Source organism: Stenella coeruleoalba, assembly GCF_951394435.1.
Source record: "Stenella coeruleoalba genome assembly, chromosome: 8".
In the NCBI taxonomy this organism is placed as follows: Eukaryota; Metazoa; Chordata; class Mammalia; order Artiodactyla; family Delphinidae; genus Stenella; species Stenella coeruleoalba.
Window position 1 is genome coordinate 10,711,544 of NC_137154.1, and position 19,954 is coordinate 10,731,497.

Here is a 19,954-nt window from a genome sequence, read left to right on the forward strand (position 1 = left end):
TTTGCAGAAACCTAGGAAAGATATTTGGAATTGGATTCTTGGCATATTAGATCAAAGAAAACAATATAATGTTGGATCATGAGAAATATTAATGTAGATGCAGTTATCAGAGACTACGAATTGTGCTAACTTTAGCTATAGGAAGTGACCCCAACATTTTACTTGGTTGAAAGCTGGACTTAATAGTGACCTACATTAGGAAGGATGAGAGGCCAGAAATGCACTGTCAGATGCTTAAGGAGATGGGAATGTTGAAGAGAATTTATGTCATGTGCAACCTACTCGCCTAGCCTCTCTCTTCCTTGGGAAAGTCCAGAGAATACTCTCCTAACTATGACATTAAGAAATGAACTAGTGATGGGAAATGGATGAGAATGATAGTGAGAGACTTGACCATTGAAATTATCTCAGTCAGTCTGATGTGATCCTAAATTAGCCAAGATTAGATGACACTACTTAACCATCAAAGATAAGGTTGGAGCAATTACTATAACTGGTAAGAGAACCAGAGTGACAATAGAAGTGTTTTGACTGGTAGACATCAGCTAATGAATAATGAGGTAGCTAGAAATGAAATAGATGGTCAGCTTACAAAAGTATTGCTTGAACTATATAACTGGAAAAAATTCTAAGTATCACATGTCAGTTATCGACTGCTGTGTAACTAATCACTCCAAAACCTAGTAGATTAAAAATCATTTTCTCACAAATCTATGGGTCATCAATTTAGGCTGGATTTAGCTGGATAGTTATTCTATTAATTTTGCCTGGGGTTATTCATGTTATTTTATTCACCTGGTGGCTAAACTAGTGCAAAATGATCTAGAATCACCTCACTCCTTGGCGGGGGTTGGCAGGCTGACAGCTAGACTGTCTCAGTTCTCCACAATATGGCCCTTCCATCAGGCTAGCTCATGTTCATACACACGGTGGGTCTCCAGATTCACACAACAGAACGCAGTGCAAAAGCAACTTTCAACCTTCCACTTTCATCATATTTGCTAACTTCCTATGGACCCAAGTAAGTCGCATGACCAAGCCCAAAGTCAAGTCTAGGATTAAGGAGATCTCCTGTATGGAAATATAAATTTTACAGACGTTAGTATACAGGTGTCACATAAAGCCTTGAGATTTAACGAGATCCAGGAACTGAACCCCAGAATATTACAACTTTTAGAAAATCAGGCAGTTACGAGGAACCAGCAAGAGAAAACGAAAAAAGGATCACTCAGAAAGGCAGGAAAAAAACTCCATAGGGCTTCCCTGGTGGCGCAGTGGTTGAGAGACCGCCTGCCGATGCAGGGGACGCGGGTTTGTGCCCCGGTCCGGGAAGATCCCACATGCCGCGGAGCAGCTGCGCCCGTGAGCCATGGCCGCTGAGCCTGAGCGTCCGGAGCCTGCGCTCTGCAACGGGAGAGGCCACAACAGTGAGAGGCCCGCGTACCGCAAAAACAAAAACTCCATAAAAGGATGGTGTTCCAGCCAAGTAAAGTAAGTATTTGAGAAGAAAAGAGCAATCAATCATCAGGTGAGGTAAATGAGAATTTTAAATTCACAATGAAAGCAGCAGTGTGGAAGGGACTTTTGATCTCGATAAGACCAGTTTTAGCGAAAGGGTGAGGGTATTCAAGTCTAAATAGAATAGTTTTAAGCCAGAAATGAGAAAACAGTTTTTAGCTGCAGGACATTGCTTCTGATATAATAACTAGGAAAATATGACACATTTTTTTATTTTTCTCATTTTTATTGGAGTATAGTTGATTTACAATGTTGTGTTAGTTTCAGGTGTACAGCAAAGTGAATCAGCTATACATATACATATATCCAGTCTTTTTTTAGGTTCTTTTCCCATATAGGTCATTACAGAGTATTGAACAGAGTTTCCTGTGCTATACAGTAGATCATTATTCGTTATCTATTTTATATATAGTAGTGTGTCTATGTCAATCCCTAACTCCCAATTTATCCCTCCCCCCCCTTAGATTGGAAAACTGTGGAAGTAATGCAGACTGAATGAATTAGAGGTAGTAGAATGTGACCAATAAACGGATCTGTCGACTGTAATGGACAACAGGGTAAACCCATCAGTGATCAACATATCAGCATTAGCAGAGGAAAAAAATGGAGGAAAAGATGTCATAATTAAGCCCATAGCTAAGGTGATATATTCTCTTTTTTCCCAACTTTATTGAGATATAAATGACAAAAATTGTATATATATTAAGGTGAACAACAAGATGATTTGATATACATATATATTATGAAATGATCACCATAATCAAGCTAATTAACATTTCCATCATCTCACATAATACCATTTTTTTGTATGTGGGGGGAGAACACATAAGATCTACTCTTAGCAAATTTCAAGCATACAATACAGTATTATTAACTATAGGCACTATGCTGTACATTAGGTCCCCAGAATATATTCATCTTATAGCTGAAAGTTTGTACCCTTTGTCCAACATTTCCCTTTTTCCCCCAATCCCCAACCCCTGGCAACCACCATTCTACCATCTGCTTCTATGACTTCGACTTTTTTTAGGTGCCACATATAAGTGATATCATACAGTATTTGTCTTTCTCTAATTTATTTCATTTAGCATAATGCCTTCAAGGTCCATCCATTTAGTCACAAATAGTAGGATTTCCTTCTTTCTCATGACTGAATAATATCACATTGTATATATATATATATCACGTTTTCTTTATCCATTCATCAGTTGACGGACACTTAGATTGATGCCGTAATCCTGGCTGTTGGCAACAACGCTGCTAAGAATGTAGGAGTACAGATATCTCTGAGATACTGTAACTGTGCTTGTTTTTCAACCAAAGAATGGTTAATAGTTAAAGCTCAGGGGTTTGGTGGACTGGTTCCTGTTTCACTTTGAGTTTTTTGCTCTGTTTCTGCCTTTGTTCTTGTTTTTACAGAAATATATGACCACTGACTCATAGAACAGATATGCTGATCTGGACAATGTAATGACCACACTCAAGTTCTAACATCAGCAAGGTACTTCGTGATTAGTGTACACATCTCCGAAAACAGAAGAGCAGCCTACCCCCAGCAAGTAGCCTGCAGCCGTTTCCTGCTTCCCTTCTTATATAAATCCTGGCTAACACTTGAAGAGTTGGGAGTTGGTTCTTTCAGGCAGTAGTCCACTTTCTCCCCAGGTTGTCGGTTTCCTTAAAATAAAGCTACTTTTCCTTTACCCAACACTTGTTTCTCAGTGTTGGTTTCTTCAGCAACAAGCAACAGAAACTGAGTTCCATCACAATACAGATTTCACTTCCTTTGGATATATGCCCAGAATTGAGATTGCTGAATCAAAAAATAGTTCTGTTTTTAACTTCTTAAGAAAATGCCATACCATTTTCATGATGACTGTACCAATTTACATTCCCACCAACATGGCACAGGGGTTCCCTTTCCTTCAAATCCTCACCAACACTTGTTACCTCTTTTCTTTTTGACAACAGCCATCCTAACAGGCGTGAGGTGACATCTCACTGTGGTTTTGATTTGCATTTCCCTGACGATAGTGATGTTGAGCACCTTTGCATGTACTTACTGGCCATTTGTGTATCTTCTTTGAAAAATATCTGTTCAGGTCCTTTGCCCATATTCCAGTGGGATTATTTGGGTTTTTTGCTATTGATCTGTAGGAGTTCCTTATATATTTTAGATGTTAATACCTTATCAGGTATATGGTATCTAATAAATATTTTTTTCCCATTCCCTAGGCTGCCTCTTTATTTTGTTGATGGTTTCCTTTGCTATGCAGAAGCTTTTCAGTTTGATATAGTCCCGTTTGTTATTTTTGCTTTTGCTGTTTATGCTCTCAGTTGCATATACAAAAAAAATCATTGCCAAGACAAATGTCAAGGAGCTTCCTCCCTATGTTTTCTGTACATGTCTGTTAGGTCTACTTATTAGTTTCATTCGGTGGTGTCACGTTTGCCTGCTTCTTTGTGAACACAAGTCTGTTTCCTCTGGTTTGCTTTCTCTATACAGTCCTCCTTGATGGCTCCACTGGCGTTTTACAACCTCCTACCTGGAACCCATAGTTTCCACATAGGAACTTTTGTCCACGGATGGCTGCTAAGGTTACTATTGCTGTGGGGTTATATATGAGAGACCTCCTATTCCACCATCTTGCTGACCCAGAGCAAACATTGTAAAGCCAAACAGAGTATTCTCTAATAGTTTTTGGAAGACCTATGATAGACAACATTTCCTACATGTAGCATGTAGCATCCTTCCTGGCATACCCCCAAATCCACATTTGATGTATATCTCTATGGTTTTCCTCCTGGGCTAGAAAACTCTCAGGGCATCTATCTTAGGGAAAAAATCATAGGTCAAAAACCACTATGCTTAAAATAAAAAATAATAATAAAAAAAAACCACTATGCCAAAGACCTTCCCATATGCCAGGCTCCCCCATCCTGCCTGTTCCAACTTCAGACTTACAACTTCTACTTCCATTTTTATATGTTGTAAGCCCTTGCCCCCATCAAATCCAATCTCTCAGGAGACATAAATAAAATACAACCAAAGTGGAATGGGAAAGAGAGAACATTACTGACAACAGTCATTCACATAATTTATTCTCATTGGGCTGAAGGCGAGTAGAGAATATGAATCCTAAAGTTTGGGGATAGGAAACAAAGAAAAATTATTTCCTCATTCTCCCTGACTATACTTTCAAGTCTTCTTCCTGGTTTATTACGTTATTTGGACAACCACACTTGACCACACCTCCTGACATTACTCAATATTTGCTTGATTGAAAGAGACTGAGGCAAACTGAAGGAGCAGCTCTCATTACCCTCTGTCCATCACCCAGCAAACAGCCAGCCATGTCCTCACCATTCCTGTACACTGTTGGAGAGATGAGACCATCACACCAGCTGTGCCTACTGGGGTTGCTATTGTTTTCTCTTATTCCAAGTCAACTATGCCAGATCTGTGGTGAGTATGGTTTGACCTAAATTGCTCTAGCATGATAGTCTGAAGACTATTGACAGGGAGCTTTGTGTAGAGTTACCTGAGAAAAGACCCTATTCCAATTCTGTATGCCGTTGGACTCTATGAGTAATGTGAAGGGTGGCAGGAGATGGTGAGGAAAGTTCCACAATGTACGTTGTTTTAAGAGGGATCATAGATTCAACATTAACTTGCCTAACTCTTCTTCCTATGCTAAGAGCCTTTCTACCACAACAGACCTGCCCAGTAGCTGTCTATTCTTGTTCATTTTCAGTGATAGAAAACTCATGACCCAGAAATTATTCAAGATCATGGAAAGGTGTCTTTTGATTCTGAGATGCAATCTGTTTTTCTGAAGTTCAGCCTATGGGTTTTAGGTTAACTCCTTGTTTAACTATGAAGGAAAAAAATAATGTTAATAATCTCTTTCAAATAACGAAGACTGTTCTCTTGTCATTATTGAGTTCAGATATTCCAAGCTACACATCTTCTTCTTTTCAACTTTTCCCCACAGGACGTGGGTAGAAACCCATCATCTCTCCTCTGCATGTAGGCTCCAGAGAGTATGTGATTCTATTTCAAAACTACTAACTAAGAGAAAGAAAAACTGGTTCAGGTATAGTCTGACCCCTTAATAGCCAAATGATCCAATGTTCCTGAATTTTTTTAGCTTCGTCTATAAATGGAGGATAATCAGGGAAAGGTGTTGAAGCAGGTGATTTCTTAAAGTCCGGTATAGCTCACAGGTCATGATTTCTCTATTATAAGTCTTTACCCTGGAATTGAGCTTCAAACCAGTCCAAAGATGGTGCCACAATGTGGTGTCAGGTGCGGCTACATCTTCCTGGTCTCTACAGCCCACAGGAAGCAATCCATCGCACAGCAGAAACGCTAAAGTTCCGAATCTGCCAGCTCTAATTGTTCTTCCTGGCCTGTCATTTCTTCTGTTGTATCCTAAGAACAGGGGGTCTCCATGGAGGCTTTGGAGTTTCATTCATTGTACAAAATAATTAACTTTGTTTTTGTGGTTAAGGAAGCTGATTTGAGCTGTTGACCAGGAACTAAAAAGTCTATTTCAGTGCCAGAAAATCCGCTGAACTGGATGCTTCCATAAAATCTCAGGGGCGACTCACAGTTGTCCAGTTGTGCCTGTAACAAACCATGACCTTCTACAATCACTCCACTCAGATCTTCCCGACTCTCTCTTTTACAGTGAAGAAAGGTGGGCAAGGAAAATAACATTTCCTGGACTCTCTAAGTATGTGATCCTTAGAAACTCGAGTTGAGCTAGAGGTAGTAATATGTACAGTATTTTATAGTTTACTTAGTGGGGTTTTTTTATCCAATATCCAGGTAGTAGGTGTTACTATCCACCATTTCAACTGAAGTCAAGAAAGTTACATAACTTGGGGCTGCCCTGGCGGCGCAGTGGTTAAGAATCCTCCTGCCAATGCAGGGGGCACAGGTTCGAGCCCTGGTCTGGGAAGATCCCACATGCCGCGGAGCAACTAAGCCCGTGCGCCACAACTACTGAAGCCCGTGCGCCTAGAGCCCGTGCTCCACAACAAGAGAAGCCACCGCAGTGAGAAGCCCGTGCACCGCAACAAAGAGTAGCCCCCACTCGCTGCAACTAGAGAAAGCCCGCGTGCAGAAACGAAGACCCAACACAACCAAAAATAAATAAATTAAAAAAAAACAAAAGAAAGTTACGTAACTTACCCCCAGTTATAAGTTAAGGAGCAAAGAATCCAGCCAAGGCCTGCCTGAACTCAGGGTTCATATTCTTCTCACGATTCCACAAACCCATGAGATAATCTGGAGATGGGTAGGATTTTCTTAAGATTACGGTCAAAGAATATTTAGAAATGTTTTCAGTGATAGTTAACTCTTCTTATTCTCCAGTTCCTGGGGGGTCCGGATTCTCCTTTTATTTCCACAATGTAATGGGACTCCCTCCATCCTTGCCCCTGGGATTTGGACACGTCTTAGGCTAAAACCAGAAGGTTTTCCAAAGGGTCCATGATGCTGAATAACGATCTTGATGCCTGGCCAGTTGGGCAATCAGACAATGCAGCTTTGGGCTCAATCACCAATGACACGTAGAATTTTTGCCTTCTTTCTCTTCTCTCTTCTTCCCTTCAGCATTAACCCAAGTGAATTAGAAGAAGATGGAGAAGGAACCAACTGACTCTAGAAAGTAGATTGGGCTGGGCTCCAATTACCAAGATCTCTTTAAGGATACCCTCTCTAGGCCTCAAATTAGGTAACGGTACTAGATCTACCAGGCAGGACTTATATTCTGCCAGGACACAATGGTAAGGCTGAATAGTTGTTAAAATAGTTACCACTTCCATGCTGGTTGGCAAAAAAAGTAATACCTGGCAGAGCGGGGCTCCAGACCCACCTTTGTATTGTTACAGCAACACTGCCAGCGACTACTGGAAGGGTCTATGCCTGTGCCACATCTGTTCCTCAATCTTTTAATATCATCCCTGTTCCTAGCCCTAATATTTCTCGAGTGTGTGTTTCTTATTTCCTCCTTCCCTTGCCACAGAGGTAAGCAGAGGAAACTGCTCCTATCTAAATCCTCTAGTAAACACAATGGTAAATGCAAACTATACCAAAGGAATCCAAAGTGCCAACATCCTGTTGACCTTCAGACTTGTTCAGATTCAGAACCAAAGGCTAGAACAACAGCTGACTCAACAAATTCAAGAAGATATAAAAAAAAGAGGTGAGTGCCTATATTCCCCGGAAGAGTTAGGAAAAGACTTACCTATCTATAAAGATGATCTCCAGGGAGTTCTAAAAATTGTGTGTCCAAAACATCCCTGATACATCAATCTTAGCTGTAGAAAACTTGAGGTGAACAGGGGTAGATATAAAATGTAGTACACATGAAACTTATTTAATGTTATAAACCAATGTTACCTAAATTTAAAAAAAATCTAACACAAGTATGTAGTGGGGTTTTTTTTTGATCAAGTTCACATGAAATTCAAAAAAAAATTGAGATGACACAAAGGTACCTCAAAAGATCAATCCCCTGCCACTTACTCTAGAGCTAGGCCTTCCTTCTTTGAGCCCTGAAAATCATATTCCTTCAAGAAGTTACAAGGAAAAGCAAAAGAAATTATAGACTCTCATCCATTAAGACTGTTATATGATATAGTTGAGTTCATGACCAGAGAGGGTGTGGACCACAACCAAGAAATCTGACAGTAGAGAGGCAACCACAGAGCAACAGAGATGTGGACTGGTTTGAGACCAGATTCCACTTTGAGCCTTTCTTTTCAATATCGAGCTTTAGCTTTCTAATGAGTATAAGGGGGAAATACACCGCCCCCACCTACCTAACAATATTATTGTGAGAATTAGGAGCAGCCTGAGAGTTTGGACGCTCTCTAAGGCAGAACATACAAGTCAATTATTCCTATCCAGGAAAGACGGCACCCACAAGGAGAGAAAATCCCAAGGCTTTATTATTTATCTATTTTTATTCTTTGTTCATTTTTATAAGGATTACATGATTCCAAAAAGAACCCATAATTTCACGGGAAAGATTAAGATCTCGCTTGCATTTATACAGTACTGCTAGAAAAGGCTCTGTTTTGGGGATAAAGAAGAGAACAACAAAATATTAGTAAAGAGTAGAACAGGAGAAAGGAGTGACAGCAATATAAGTCTCCAGGAAGACAGGAGGCCAAAAAAATTATAAGCATGTACCTTGTTTAACTTGAATACTTTTCTTTTCAGAGCCAGAAATAACCTCAGGAGAGCTGGCCTTGGCTATCCTGGCTTTGGGAGCGTGTAAAAACTCTAGTGAAGTGTTTATACCTGATGCTTATCTGGTTAGCAAACTAGGAGAGAAATTCAAAGCAGAAATTGAGAATATGGGTGAGAATCAAATGTTCAGAGACCCTGGACATCCTTGTCTTTTCCTCTACTGATTCAGAACTGTATGAAGTTTCCCCCTATTTTTTCCATCTCCTCTTCACTTCATTCAACCCACCGTTCCTTTGAAGATCACTTGCCCTTCTTCCTTCTTTCAACATGCATCTTGAGTTTTCTTTTCCAATATGTTCAACTGAACATTGACCTTACGTAGGATGATGAATGCACACACCAACACACAAACATACAGGTCACAGTTCTCTAGTCCTCCAGAAGCTTGGCATTTAGACAAATTACACCAGAAACAGCTGAGCAATACGAGACACTGTGTCATAAGTATCAAAGCATATACATATGATTCTATAATATTACAAGGGCTAAAGATGGCAAAAAGTACTTTATCACTGGGAAAAATAGGTTGACCATCACAGCTGCTAGTGAGGTACATTTGTGCATTCTAGTCCTAACTATGTAACCACCTGAACATCAGGATAGTATTTTTTTTAAATTTTTATTGGAGTATAGTTGATTTACAATGTTGTGTTAGTTTCAGGTGTACAGCAAAGTGAATCAGTTATACATATACATATATCCACTCTTTTTTAGATTTTTTCCCACATAGGTCATTACAGAGTATTGCCCTGTGCTGTACAGTAGGTTCTTATTAGTTATCTATTTTATATATAGTGGTGTATATATGTCAGTCCCAATCTCCCAATTTATCCCTCCCCCCCTTATTCCTTGGTAGCCATAAGTTTGTTTTCTACATCTGTGACTCTACTTCTGTTTTGTAAAAAAGTTCATTTGTACGCTTTTTTTAGATTCCACATATAAGCGATATCATATGACATTTGTCTTTCTATGTCTGACTTACTTCACTCAGTATGACAATCTCTAGGTCCATCCATGTTGCCGCAAATGGCATTATTTTGTTCTTTTTATGGCTGAGTAATATTCCATTATATACATGTACCACATCTTTATCCATTCCTCCATTGATGGACATTTATGTTGCTTCCATGTCCTGGCTATTGTAAATAGTGCTGCAGTGAACATTGGGGAGCATGTATCTTTTCAAATTATGTTTTTTTCTGGATATATGCCTAGAAGTGGGATTGCCGGGAGTATTTTTTATACCTTTAGTGCTGAATCTCCTCAGTTATAAAATGAAACGAGTTGAGTTGAATTTGGTGGCCCTTAAGAACCTTTAAATTTCTCAACTTTGCCGATTCTATGAGCAATATCTCCCCTCTGTTATTCACCTCTCTTTAAGTGTAAAGAAATGGAGATAAAGTAAGCAGAAATAAGTTAAAAATGTACTATTCCGGTACCACTTCCGTGACTAAGGTATTTCTTTTCTCTCTGCCAGAAACACACAGTGACAATCCGCTGACCAACTATTACCAGCTCAGCCTGGCCCTCCTGGCCTTGTGTCTGTCCAGTGGGAGCTACTCAACCACCAACGTTATTCCTTACTTCACTCCTGAAAATAAAAACTATTATTTGGGCGGCCAGTTCTCAGTAGGTGAGTCATTTAAACCCAATTCCCTTGGTTTCAAGGACATAGGCACCAATAGGCCTTGCTCTTTGAATTTTTCTACCAGTAAGTACTTGAATTTTTTCTATCCTCTTTACCCTAGTCTCCTCAGAAGAGAATTTTTGTTTAGAAGAATGGATATTAAGCCTCTTTATGGATGTGCAGTATAGTAGAAAGATGTGGTTCCTACTCACACTTCTGAGTAACCAACAGATGTTAACTCTTGACTTTAATTTTCCCATCTTTAAAATGAGGATAGATCATGAGACTCTTCAGATAAGACATCTTAGGAAGTATAAATATTAGAGAAAGGGAATGCGGTGGAATTCATTTATCTCAACCCTGCACCTTTCTCTCATCTATTGGGACCATTTGGATGTGTGGGATTACTTCCAAATAATAGATTTGGAAGTAATCTTTCTTCCAAAGAATAATAGATTTGGAAGTAATCTTCTCATCTATTGGGACCATTTGGATGTGTGGGATTACTTGAATAATAGAACCTCTCCAGTGGTCAGGCCCAATATTTTGATCAATAAAGTGCGTATCCACCATGGAGAAGGACCAGAAATTCCCCACTGGATCCGCTTACACATCCAAAAGAAGTCCCCTTAAGACAAGTAGTGCTGTTGCCCTAGGGGCCCAGATCCACAAGCTCATTTTTCTCCAAGAAGTTCAAAGAGAACCACCATTCAGTGTCTCAGGATAGTAAGGAGAAAGAGAGCTTCTTATACTCCTTCTTCTATGAGAGAGGTAAGGCACCGTGCCTAAAGAACATAGAGGAAACCAAGTAACGAGCCAGGAAAAAAAGACCTTATCCTCCATCCTTCCAATCTCTTGCCTCCTCCTCCCCATTAAGAAGGTTTACTGAATGAACTGCTCTCAAGCGCTATTTCTTAATCAGTCTAATGGAAACCTTGGAACTTTACAAAGACATATTTGTTTGGAGTATTATCCTGGGTTTTCTCAATTTCTTTGCCAATATGGCTAAAAGATAAAAAAGGATGAGAACAACCAGTATGTAAAAGCAGACCATTCGTGTGTTTGCACCTACAAATCCATATGTGTTTCTATGACCAAGATGTGAGTTTCTGAGTACAAGGTACATGGCTATTCAACATAAGGAAAGAATATTGCAATATTTGAGAGGCTAGTGCCAGAGGGATGACTGCTGTACCTTGAAATTCTTATCTCCCATCATTAACGAGCATAACCAACCATCCCAGTTTGGCCAGATTTGTCCTGTTGTTAGTACTGAAAGTCCCACATACCAGGAAACTACTCAGTCCAGGGTGAACCAGGATGGTTAGTCACCCTATCACCGGTGTTTTGCTTCCTGACAGATACTGGAGCAATGGCTGTTCTTGCTCTAACCTGTGTGAAGAGGAGAATAGAAAAGGAGGAGATTGAAGCAGATATAAAGGATTTACACAAAACCAATGTTTATATAACATCCCTGGTAAATAAGATTCTGTCTGCAGAAAATGATGGTCTCTTTGGAAACATATTTAGCACAGGAGAAGCTATGCAGGTAAGTCAGAGCGTAAACCAGGAGACGGGGAAGGGATTCATGGAGAAAAGCAACATCTTCATCCTCCCTTACTGGCCTCCTAAAGACTTATTATCCATTCTGTTTCCTATACTGACTTTGATCTTACTCATGTGATTCCCCTCCCCTGCCTGAAATGTATTCTCCTCTCCTTTACCTTTCCATATCCGATGCTTCTATGAAGCTCTTCCTGGCTCCATTTAAGAAATTCTACAGCCTGCTACAATCTATCTTGTTGTTTATCACATGCAGTTTCACACTTTACCATATACCGTTGTTTGGCGTTTCACCTTACCTCCCAAATTAGGTTACTGGCATGGAAATAATAAGTGGTAGTGGAATCTGGTAGTTATTGACATTAAGTCATTAATGCACAACCACCCAGTGAAGAAAGAATTATTATCTCTATTTCCTAGGAAGTAATAATAATGAGTGTGAATCATGGAGTACCGGTAACTTGCCTAATAGTACAAAGCCAAAGAGCAATGCAGATCGTGATAGGACTGAAATAATTGGTTTCAAAACTCATACTCAATGCCAACACTATCTTGTATATGTTCCTTGAAGACTGAGAATTTATTCCTGCATTTACTCACTGATCTACTCAACTCTAAGGGGTAGATACAAGAGGAGATGAAGAAAGGTTTATAGAAAAAAAAAAAGATTTCACCGAGTCTTTGGTATGAATTTGGGTCTGCTAGGCTGGCTCAGGGTGAGAGGACTTTCAAAGGGAGAGAAGAAGCAAGGACAAAGGACAAAGGTACAAAAGAACATCCCATATTTTAGGAAGATCAAAAGGTTCAGCACAAGGTGCTTGGGAAAATTACAAGACGGGGCTGATGATGTAAGCAAGGGTCCAATCATACAGAGTGTTCATATTGTTGTTACTGTTCACACTTGATAAGTTTGAAATTAATATAAAACCGTGGTTTCCCATTCTGGCTGCACATTTGAATCACCTGGAGGAGCTTTTATAAAATACTAATGTTTACACCCCAAACCAACCAGTTAATACAGAAATTTAGGGGTGGAACATGGGCTTTGGTCTTGTTTAAAAACCCTACAGGTGGTATTCATTCACAGCAGGACCAAGCGCTGCATACCTACCACAGTTTATAAGAGAAGATAAAATATGATGAGTTTTCTTTTTAATATCCCACAAATGCTGGTTGACTACTTGGTTATCTTTAAGAGTCTTCAAGAAAAAATGAAAAGGAGAACTGTCCTTCCTTGAGAAACCACAGAGCAACATCTTCAAGTTTAGTCCATTTTAGCCCTTGACTTACTCTAATACCCTCTTAATTTTTCCTACCCTGTAATTCTTCCCCTTCAGTCCAGTTTATATCTGCTGCCTGGATAGTTTCTGTTCAAGAACCTGTTAGACTTCCCACTGTCAAGCAAATGCTGGCAGACACCGCACCGTGAAATTCAAGGGTCTACCAATCTGGTCCCAACCTCCTTCTCCGGGCTGTCCTTCCACAATTGCCCTGAGTGTTCCCTCTACACCAGTTCTCCTAAGCCAGGAGGAATCCTCTGGGGATTTTACTAAAATGCATATAACTCTCATCATAGCCAGGCCAGGCTCTGGCCATTCCTACTTTATCCCCTATGGTCAGGTTGTTGCCTCCTCATGTCACCTACTGAAATGCCATCATACCACCAAGTCTATTCAAGTACTGCCTTCTCCACCAAGCCTTTCCTCAGTCTCACTAAATGTTTATGAGCTCTTCCTCTTTGGAAAGGCCATGCCGCTAGATGCTTCTCTTAGGGCATTCATCTTAGGGACTCCTTTACAAGAATCTGTTCACACTATTTACGGATTGCCTCCTATATGACAAGTACTGTTTCAGCATCAGTGGTACAAGAGTAAATACGGTAGAGAAAGTCTGTTCTCACTGACGCTATGAGAGTTTGTGTGATTTAACAATTTCCACCTCCCCACCCAAACTAGCTTATAAGCTTCTTGATGGCGGGAAAGGTATTTTAGTGGTCTAAGGTGGTTCCTATGTAGTCAATGTCCAATAAAGATTTACTAAGTTAGTTAGACGCAGGCTTTCCCGTTATGTGAAGTTTCTCTCATTTATTCCCATTCTCTCTCTCTCTCCCTCTCACGTTAGGCTCTGTTTGTCTCATCAAACTATTACAAAAATAAACGGAATTGCCAAGAAACTCTGCACACAGTACTTCACGACATCCTTCAGGGAGCATTCCATCTGCCAATTGCTGCAGCCCAGATCTTACCTGCCCTGATGGGAAAGACCTACTTGGATGTCAACAAAAACTCTTCTTGTGCCTGCAGTCCAGGTATAGCACTAATGAGCCAACTGTTTTGCCTTTCAGCATAACACCCAAAGTGTGTGAGACTTAGGTTTCCTCAGGGACCAAAAGTGACCAGTTAAACCTCTAAAGCATAACAGTTCCCAGATAGAACTCAGTCCTCCATATGTGATCATAACCACCTGAGGATTTGTCCTTAACAGAGTAGTAGAGGCTGTTCTTGGTTCAAACACTGATGAACAAGGTAGAGTTTATTAAAGGACGTCTATCTCCGAAGGGATGTTTTCTGACTGCTGGATACAGAGATTTTCTGAGCATCATTCCCATCCTAGAAAGTATGGTGTCTCTGACTTTTCATTATGCTCAATGAGTGGTCCCTCAGAGACATAAGACATCAATGTGGAAAGAATATGGCAGTGTCATAAGAAAATTGCAGCATGAATCATTAATCAAACAACTGATTTTGCAACAAGGCACGAAAAAAGAAGACTTTTCCTTCTATCTATCTGGTTCATTTCTGGTTCAGGCACATGTAGGTTTAGGGATCTTAGACAAAATGTTTAACTTCTAAGCTTCAGTTTTCTACTATAAGAAATGCAAATGATCACAGTATGTAACATAGGTATTTGTAAGGACTGAAGGAGAAAATCCATGTAAAATGATTAGTACAGTGCCTGGCACATAATGTTTTCAATAAAGGTTAGGAAATAAAAAGGCTAGGGATTGGGAAAAAATAGGGGAAGGGCACTAAGAGATACAAACTTCCTGTTGTCAAATAAATAATTCATGGGACTATAAAGTACAGCATAGAGAATATAGTCAATAATATTGTAATAACTTTGTATGGTGACAGATGGTTACTAGACTTTCCATGGTGATCAATTCGTAATGAATATACATGTTGAATCATTGTTTTACACCTGAAACTGACATAATATTGTATGTCAACTATACTTCAATAAAAAAATTAAAAGGCAAAAAAAAAAAAAAGGGGGTGGGAAGCATTACTGTATGCTGCACCAAAGCAAAAAAAAAAAAAAAAAAAACAGGAGCCTCTGTGGGAAATGGGAGGTGGGGTAATTGAATTGCTGAGACAGCTGGAAGCTGACGCAGGCACAAGCCCGCACGAGCCGGTGAGTAGTGTGTGGTTTTAATTTGTGCTTTAGTCATATGAGAGATCTGCCCCGTGACTGCTGACCCTCGCTCCTTGCACAAACCTTCCTCTGCATAAAGGGAAGGAATCGTTGCATAGGGCTTGGATAGGTGTGCAGACTCTAACCTCATTTTTTATTATTCCTTATAATAATTCTTCTCTGCCTTTCTGTCTCTGCCAGATAAATTCAACATCTCCACAGATGAGCCTGTACCTGTGACACCTACTATCTCACCCTCCAATATTTCAGTCAATTACTCTGTGCAAATCAATGAAATTTTCAATTCCACCAAAGTCACCGTGAGAAAGGGTTCTGTCTTCCTCGATGTGATGGTGGCAGCTGAGAAACAAAATAAGGCTGCATTTTGGTATGTGTGTACATAACCTAAGGTTAAGGAATTTAATGGGATTATGACTCAGCAAGAATACATCTGCACCTGAATACAATGTACATTTAAAACACCTCCCAGTGAGTACTTTTGCTGTTCACCAACATCGCACGGCCGGGGTTAAAAAAAGGGAGGTGAAATTTTTCCTCCTCTAGCATGTAGCAAGTATTAAATTATTGCTCACTGAATAGATAAATAAGTACCAGGGATCCCTCTTCTGTCAGTTAAACTCCTTCAATAAATAGAACCTCTTAAGTCAGACATTTTGTGTCTGGAACAGTGGTTCTTAACTATTTTTGAATCACTGACCCCTTTGAAAGTCAGATGAGTGGGATTCTCATCCCAGAAAAAGGAATATACACACAAAATGTGTCATTCTTAAAAAATTTTTATTTTATATTGGAGTATAGTTGATTAACAATGATGTGTTAGTTACAGGTGTACAGCAAAGTGATTCAGTTATACCCATAAAAGTGTCCATTCTTTTAAATTGTTTTCCCATTTAGGTTATTATAGAATATTGAGCTGAGTTCCCTGTGCTATACAGTAGGTCTCTCTTGGTTATCTATTTTAAATATAGTAGTGTGTACATGTCAATCCCAAACTCCCAATCTATCCCCCACCCCCGCTACCCTTTACCCTTTACCCCTGGTAACCGTAAGTTAATCCTCTAAGTCTGTGAGTGCAAAACTTGTCATTTATGTTTTTTTTACATGTGCGGTTTTTTTAAATTAATTAATTATTATTATTTTTTTTTTGGCTGCGTTGGGTCTTCATTTCTGCATGCAGGCTTTCTCTAGTTGCGTCAGGTGGGGGCTTCTCTTCGTTGCAGCGTGCTGGCTTCTCATTGCAGTGGCTTCTCTTGTTGCGGAGCATGGGCTCTAGGTGCGCGGGCTTCAGCAGTTGTGGCATGTAGGCTCAGTAGCTGTGGCTCGTGGGCTCTAGAGCACAGGCTCGGTAGTTGTGACACACCGGCTTAGTTGCTCCGCGGCATGTGGGATCTTCCCGGACCAGGGCTTGAACCTGTGTCCCCTGCATTGGCAGGCAGATTCTTAACCACTGCACCAGCAGGGAAGTCCCCAAAACTTATTATTTAAATCAGAGGTCTTACAAATGCCTCCCCCACCTTTCAGGAGGTTCATGGACTCCTAGATTAAGGTTCCCTGACCTAGAGAGTTCAAATATTAAAATTAAGATGTTGACTCTGCCTCTGAAAGATATGGCTTATTTGGCTCCTTAAACCTAACTGACAATAGCTTATTGTATTTAATAACATGCTGTAAGATGCGACAGAGAAAATCGTATATATATGAAAATTATGTCTATGTGTATATATATAACTATAAAGCCTGCTTTCAAGTGTTCCCAGGAAGGTAGAGAAATGTGAATAAAGAATGTGAAAAAGACATTGACTATGTCACTTTTTAATAAACAGGTATAAATTACTAAATTATCCTTTCCTGTTCCTCTTTCCTCAGTGCCTCTAGGACAACCAATTAACACTTTCTTGTACTGCTTGAGTGTCTTCATCAGTTACTGTCTTGGGTAGAAGATTTGAAATTGTTGATGGCAAAGTGTCTACTATGGCAGGAAGGAGGGGCAGAAACCAGGGGAATCATGTCTCTAATTTTGCATGGATTGTAGGAGGGCCTGCATCAGAATGACCTGGAATGTTTATAGAATGTGCAGATTCCTGGTCCCAGCCCAGACCGACAGAATCGAGGTATCTGGGGATAGGGCCAGGAGATCTGCATACTCTGAAGCATCTTCAAGTGATTCTTACGTGCGTTAAAGTTTGAGAAACGCCCATGGAGAGTTGCCTTCGACCATTCTAAGTTCCTGGAACCCATTCACTGTCCCCCACAGTTTCGAAACGGAGGACAGCCCATGGGGGCCCTACATCACCACTGTTCAGAACATAAGCGCCAACAATAATGACAGAACCTACTGGCAACTTCTGAGCAATGGCCAACCGCTGAGCCAAGGTAAGGGAGAGTACGACAAACAACGCTACAGAGTGAGATGCCCAAAGCATTCAGGTGTGAGGGTGTAAGCTTTGGCGGGGAACGTGCCAAGGAGCTGGGAGAGCCATATCCATTATCTGATGATTTGGTGGTCAAATCATTTGACCCACTTCTCCTTCTTCTTCCTTTTCAGGACCTGGGAGTTATGTTGTCAAAAATGGAGAATATTTGGAGGTTCGTTGGAGCACATACTAATAAACCCAAACCATCCTCAGCTGGGTCTAACCCTTCTGTAGTGAGATTCCATGTGGAAATTGATCTCACACCTTCCTTTTCACTTATCTCGACCCCAATAGCATAGTCAATAACCTCTAATTCTCTCTTCGCATGTTCAGTAAAAGATCAACAGCTATACAAAAAGAGCGTGTTCTAATAATTTCATAGCAAAAGGGAATTACTATTAGAGAGAAGAACTACCTCAGGAGGAAACAAAGTGAAAGAGATTAGACCCACTTGTCTAATAAACTGAGTTCTACTCAAGGTTCCCCTGCTAACTGTCTGGGTGACCTTGGGCAACTGGGGAAAATGGAGATAAAGTTCTGGGTCTAATGGTGCAGCAGCAACCAATGAGATCAAGGAGAAAGTTCATAGGGAGACTGAGCTCTCTGAGACCCAGATGCAAGGGAGGAACTGAGTGGACATATTGGCTTCATACAGGCAGTGGGTAGAGAGAAAAATATTGCCATGGAGAAAGGGTGAAATGTGAAGCTTACACATAAAAGTCAGCCCACAAAGTTTGAGGAACACTTTCATTCCCTCTTCCAGCTGCCTCCCCTGGGTCCCACTTGTTCTCCCACATTTATTTTCCTTTCATTTCACCATAAAAATCACCCTTATAGTCATATCATCAAAATACACATGTAAAAAAAAAATGACTCCAGTGTTCATTTCAGCAGAATTCACTTTAAAGAAAAAGTTGAATCATGTCTTAGCATGAGCTGGGTTACACCACTTACTGAGTACCTGAGCTATGTGCACATTCAGTCAGGAACCGGAAGTGCCTTTAAGAAGCCGGAGGACAAAAGGTGCTTCAGATAAAGCATAAAGTAATCCATTTAAAATAACCTCCAAAAGGAAGAGCCCTTTAGGTAGAATTAGTTAACTTATTTCAAAAATGTCTTCCTCATTGCTCCTTGTGTTTTCATGATACTCTTCTCTTCTCCCCCTCCACCAGTAACCCTGATTCCTACACACAGTAACCCTCTTCCTACACACTGCTTTCTGGCACTGATCTTCAACTCTCAGGTTCAGCTCTGCCCTGGCCTTCATTAACCGGGTGTGACAGATGCCATCACAACTACACAGCAAGGGATTCCATCCTCTTGGGTCTGTGTCACATCTTGAAAGCTAAATTAGAGACAGGGGGGTCTCCATGGTGCTGTGAGCATGCAGTACCAGCTGTCAGATCTATTTGTAGACTGTACAATCCATGTGAAATTGAAGGATGATGGTTTAGGTCACAAACATGCCAACTATTAGGACTGGCATTGCTGTCCAGCACAGTGTGACCATACAGTTTATCAGCCAACCGTAACTCTGTTAAGAGTGAAAGTGAACATTATTAATAATTATACTCAGAAAAAAAAAACAGATTAAAAACTGGGACTATCCTGGGAAAACCAGAACCTATGGTCAGTGTTGTCCATAAAGGAAGCTCAAGCAAAAAATGTAAACACAGGGGCTTCCCTGGTGGCGCAGTGGTTGAGAGTCCGCCTGCCGATGCAGGGGACACGGGTTCGTGCCCCGGTCCGGGAAGATCCCACATGCCGCGGAGCGGCTGGGCCCGTGAGCCATGGCCGCTGACCCTGCGCGTCCGGAGCCTGTGCTCCGCAACGGGAGAGGCCACAACGGTGAGAGGCCCGCGTATCGCAAAAAAAAAAAAATATATATATATATATATATATATATATAAACACAAATATGTCAAAATAACAGGAAATATTGCCCCTGAAATAACCAATGAAACTGAATCTCAATGTAACAAAGTAGGAATGGGTCTCTCCAACATCCCTAACTCTCTCTCAATGATTCTAGCTCATTGTCTGTAATATTCAGTCAATACCAGTAAAGCACCCAATTTATGTTAGACCTATTTTCCCAAATGTGGTACAAGAAATTAAACTCATTGGTATACC

At 40.5% G+C, this 19,954-nt stretch overlaps 2 protein-coding genes across 3 annotated transcripts in view; one reads left to right on the forward strand and one right to left on the reverse strand.

Annotated features, from left to right (window-relative positions):
• STX3 (syntaxin 3) overlaps positions 1-19,954 on the reverse strand; it is a 136,214-nt gene that overhangs the window by 33,400 nt on the left and 82,860 nt on the right. The window lies entirely within an intron of this gene.
• TCN1 (transcobalamin 1) lies at positions 4,860-18,099 on the forward strand. Its single transcript, XM_079929296.1, has 9 exons — positions 4,860-4,981; positions 7,551-7,730; positions 8,753-8,893; positions 10,260-10,415; positions 11,771-11,958; positions 14,094-14,280; positions 15,588-15,774; positions 17,662-17,780; positions 17,953-18,099. The coding sequence occupies exons 1-9, from the start codon at positions 4,870-4,872 to the stop codon at positions 18,012-18,014; spliced, it is 1,332 nt and encodes a 443-aa protein (XP_079785422.1). The 5' UTR covers positions 4,860-4,869; the 3' UTR covers positions 18,015-18,099.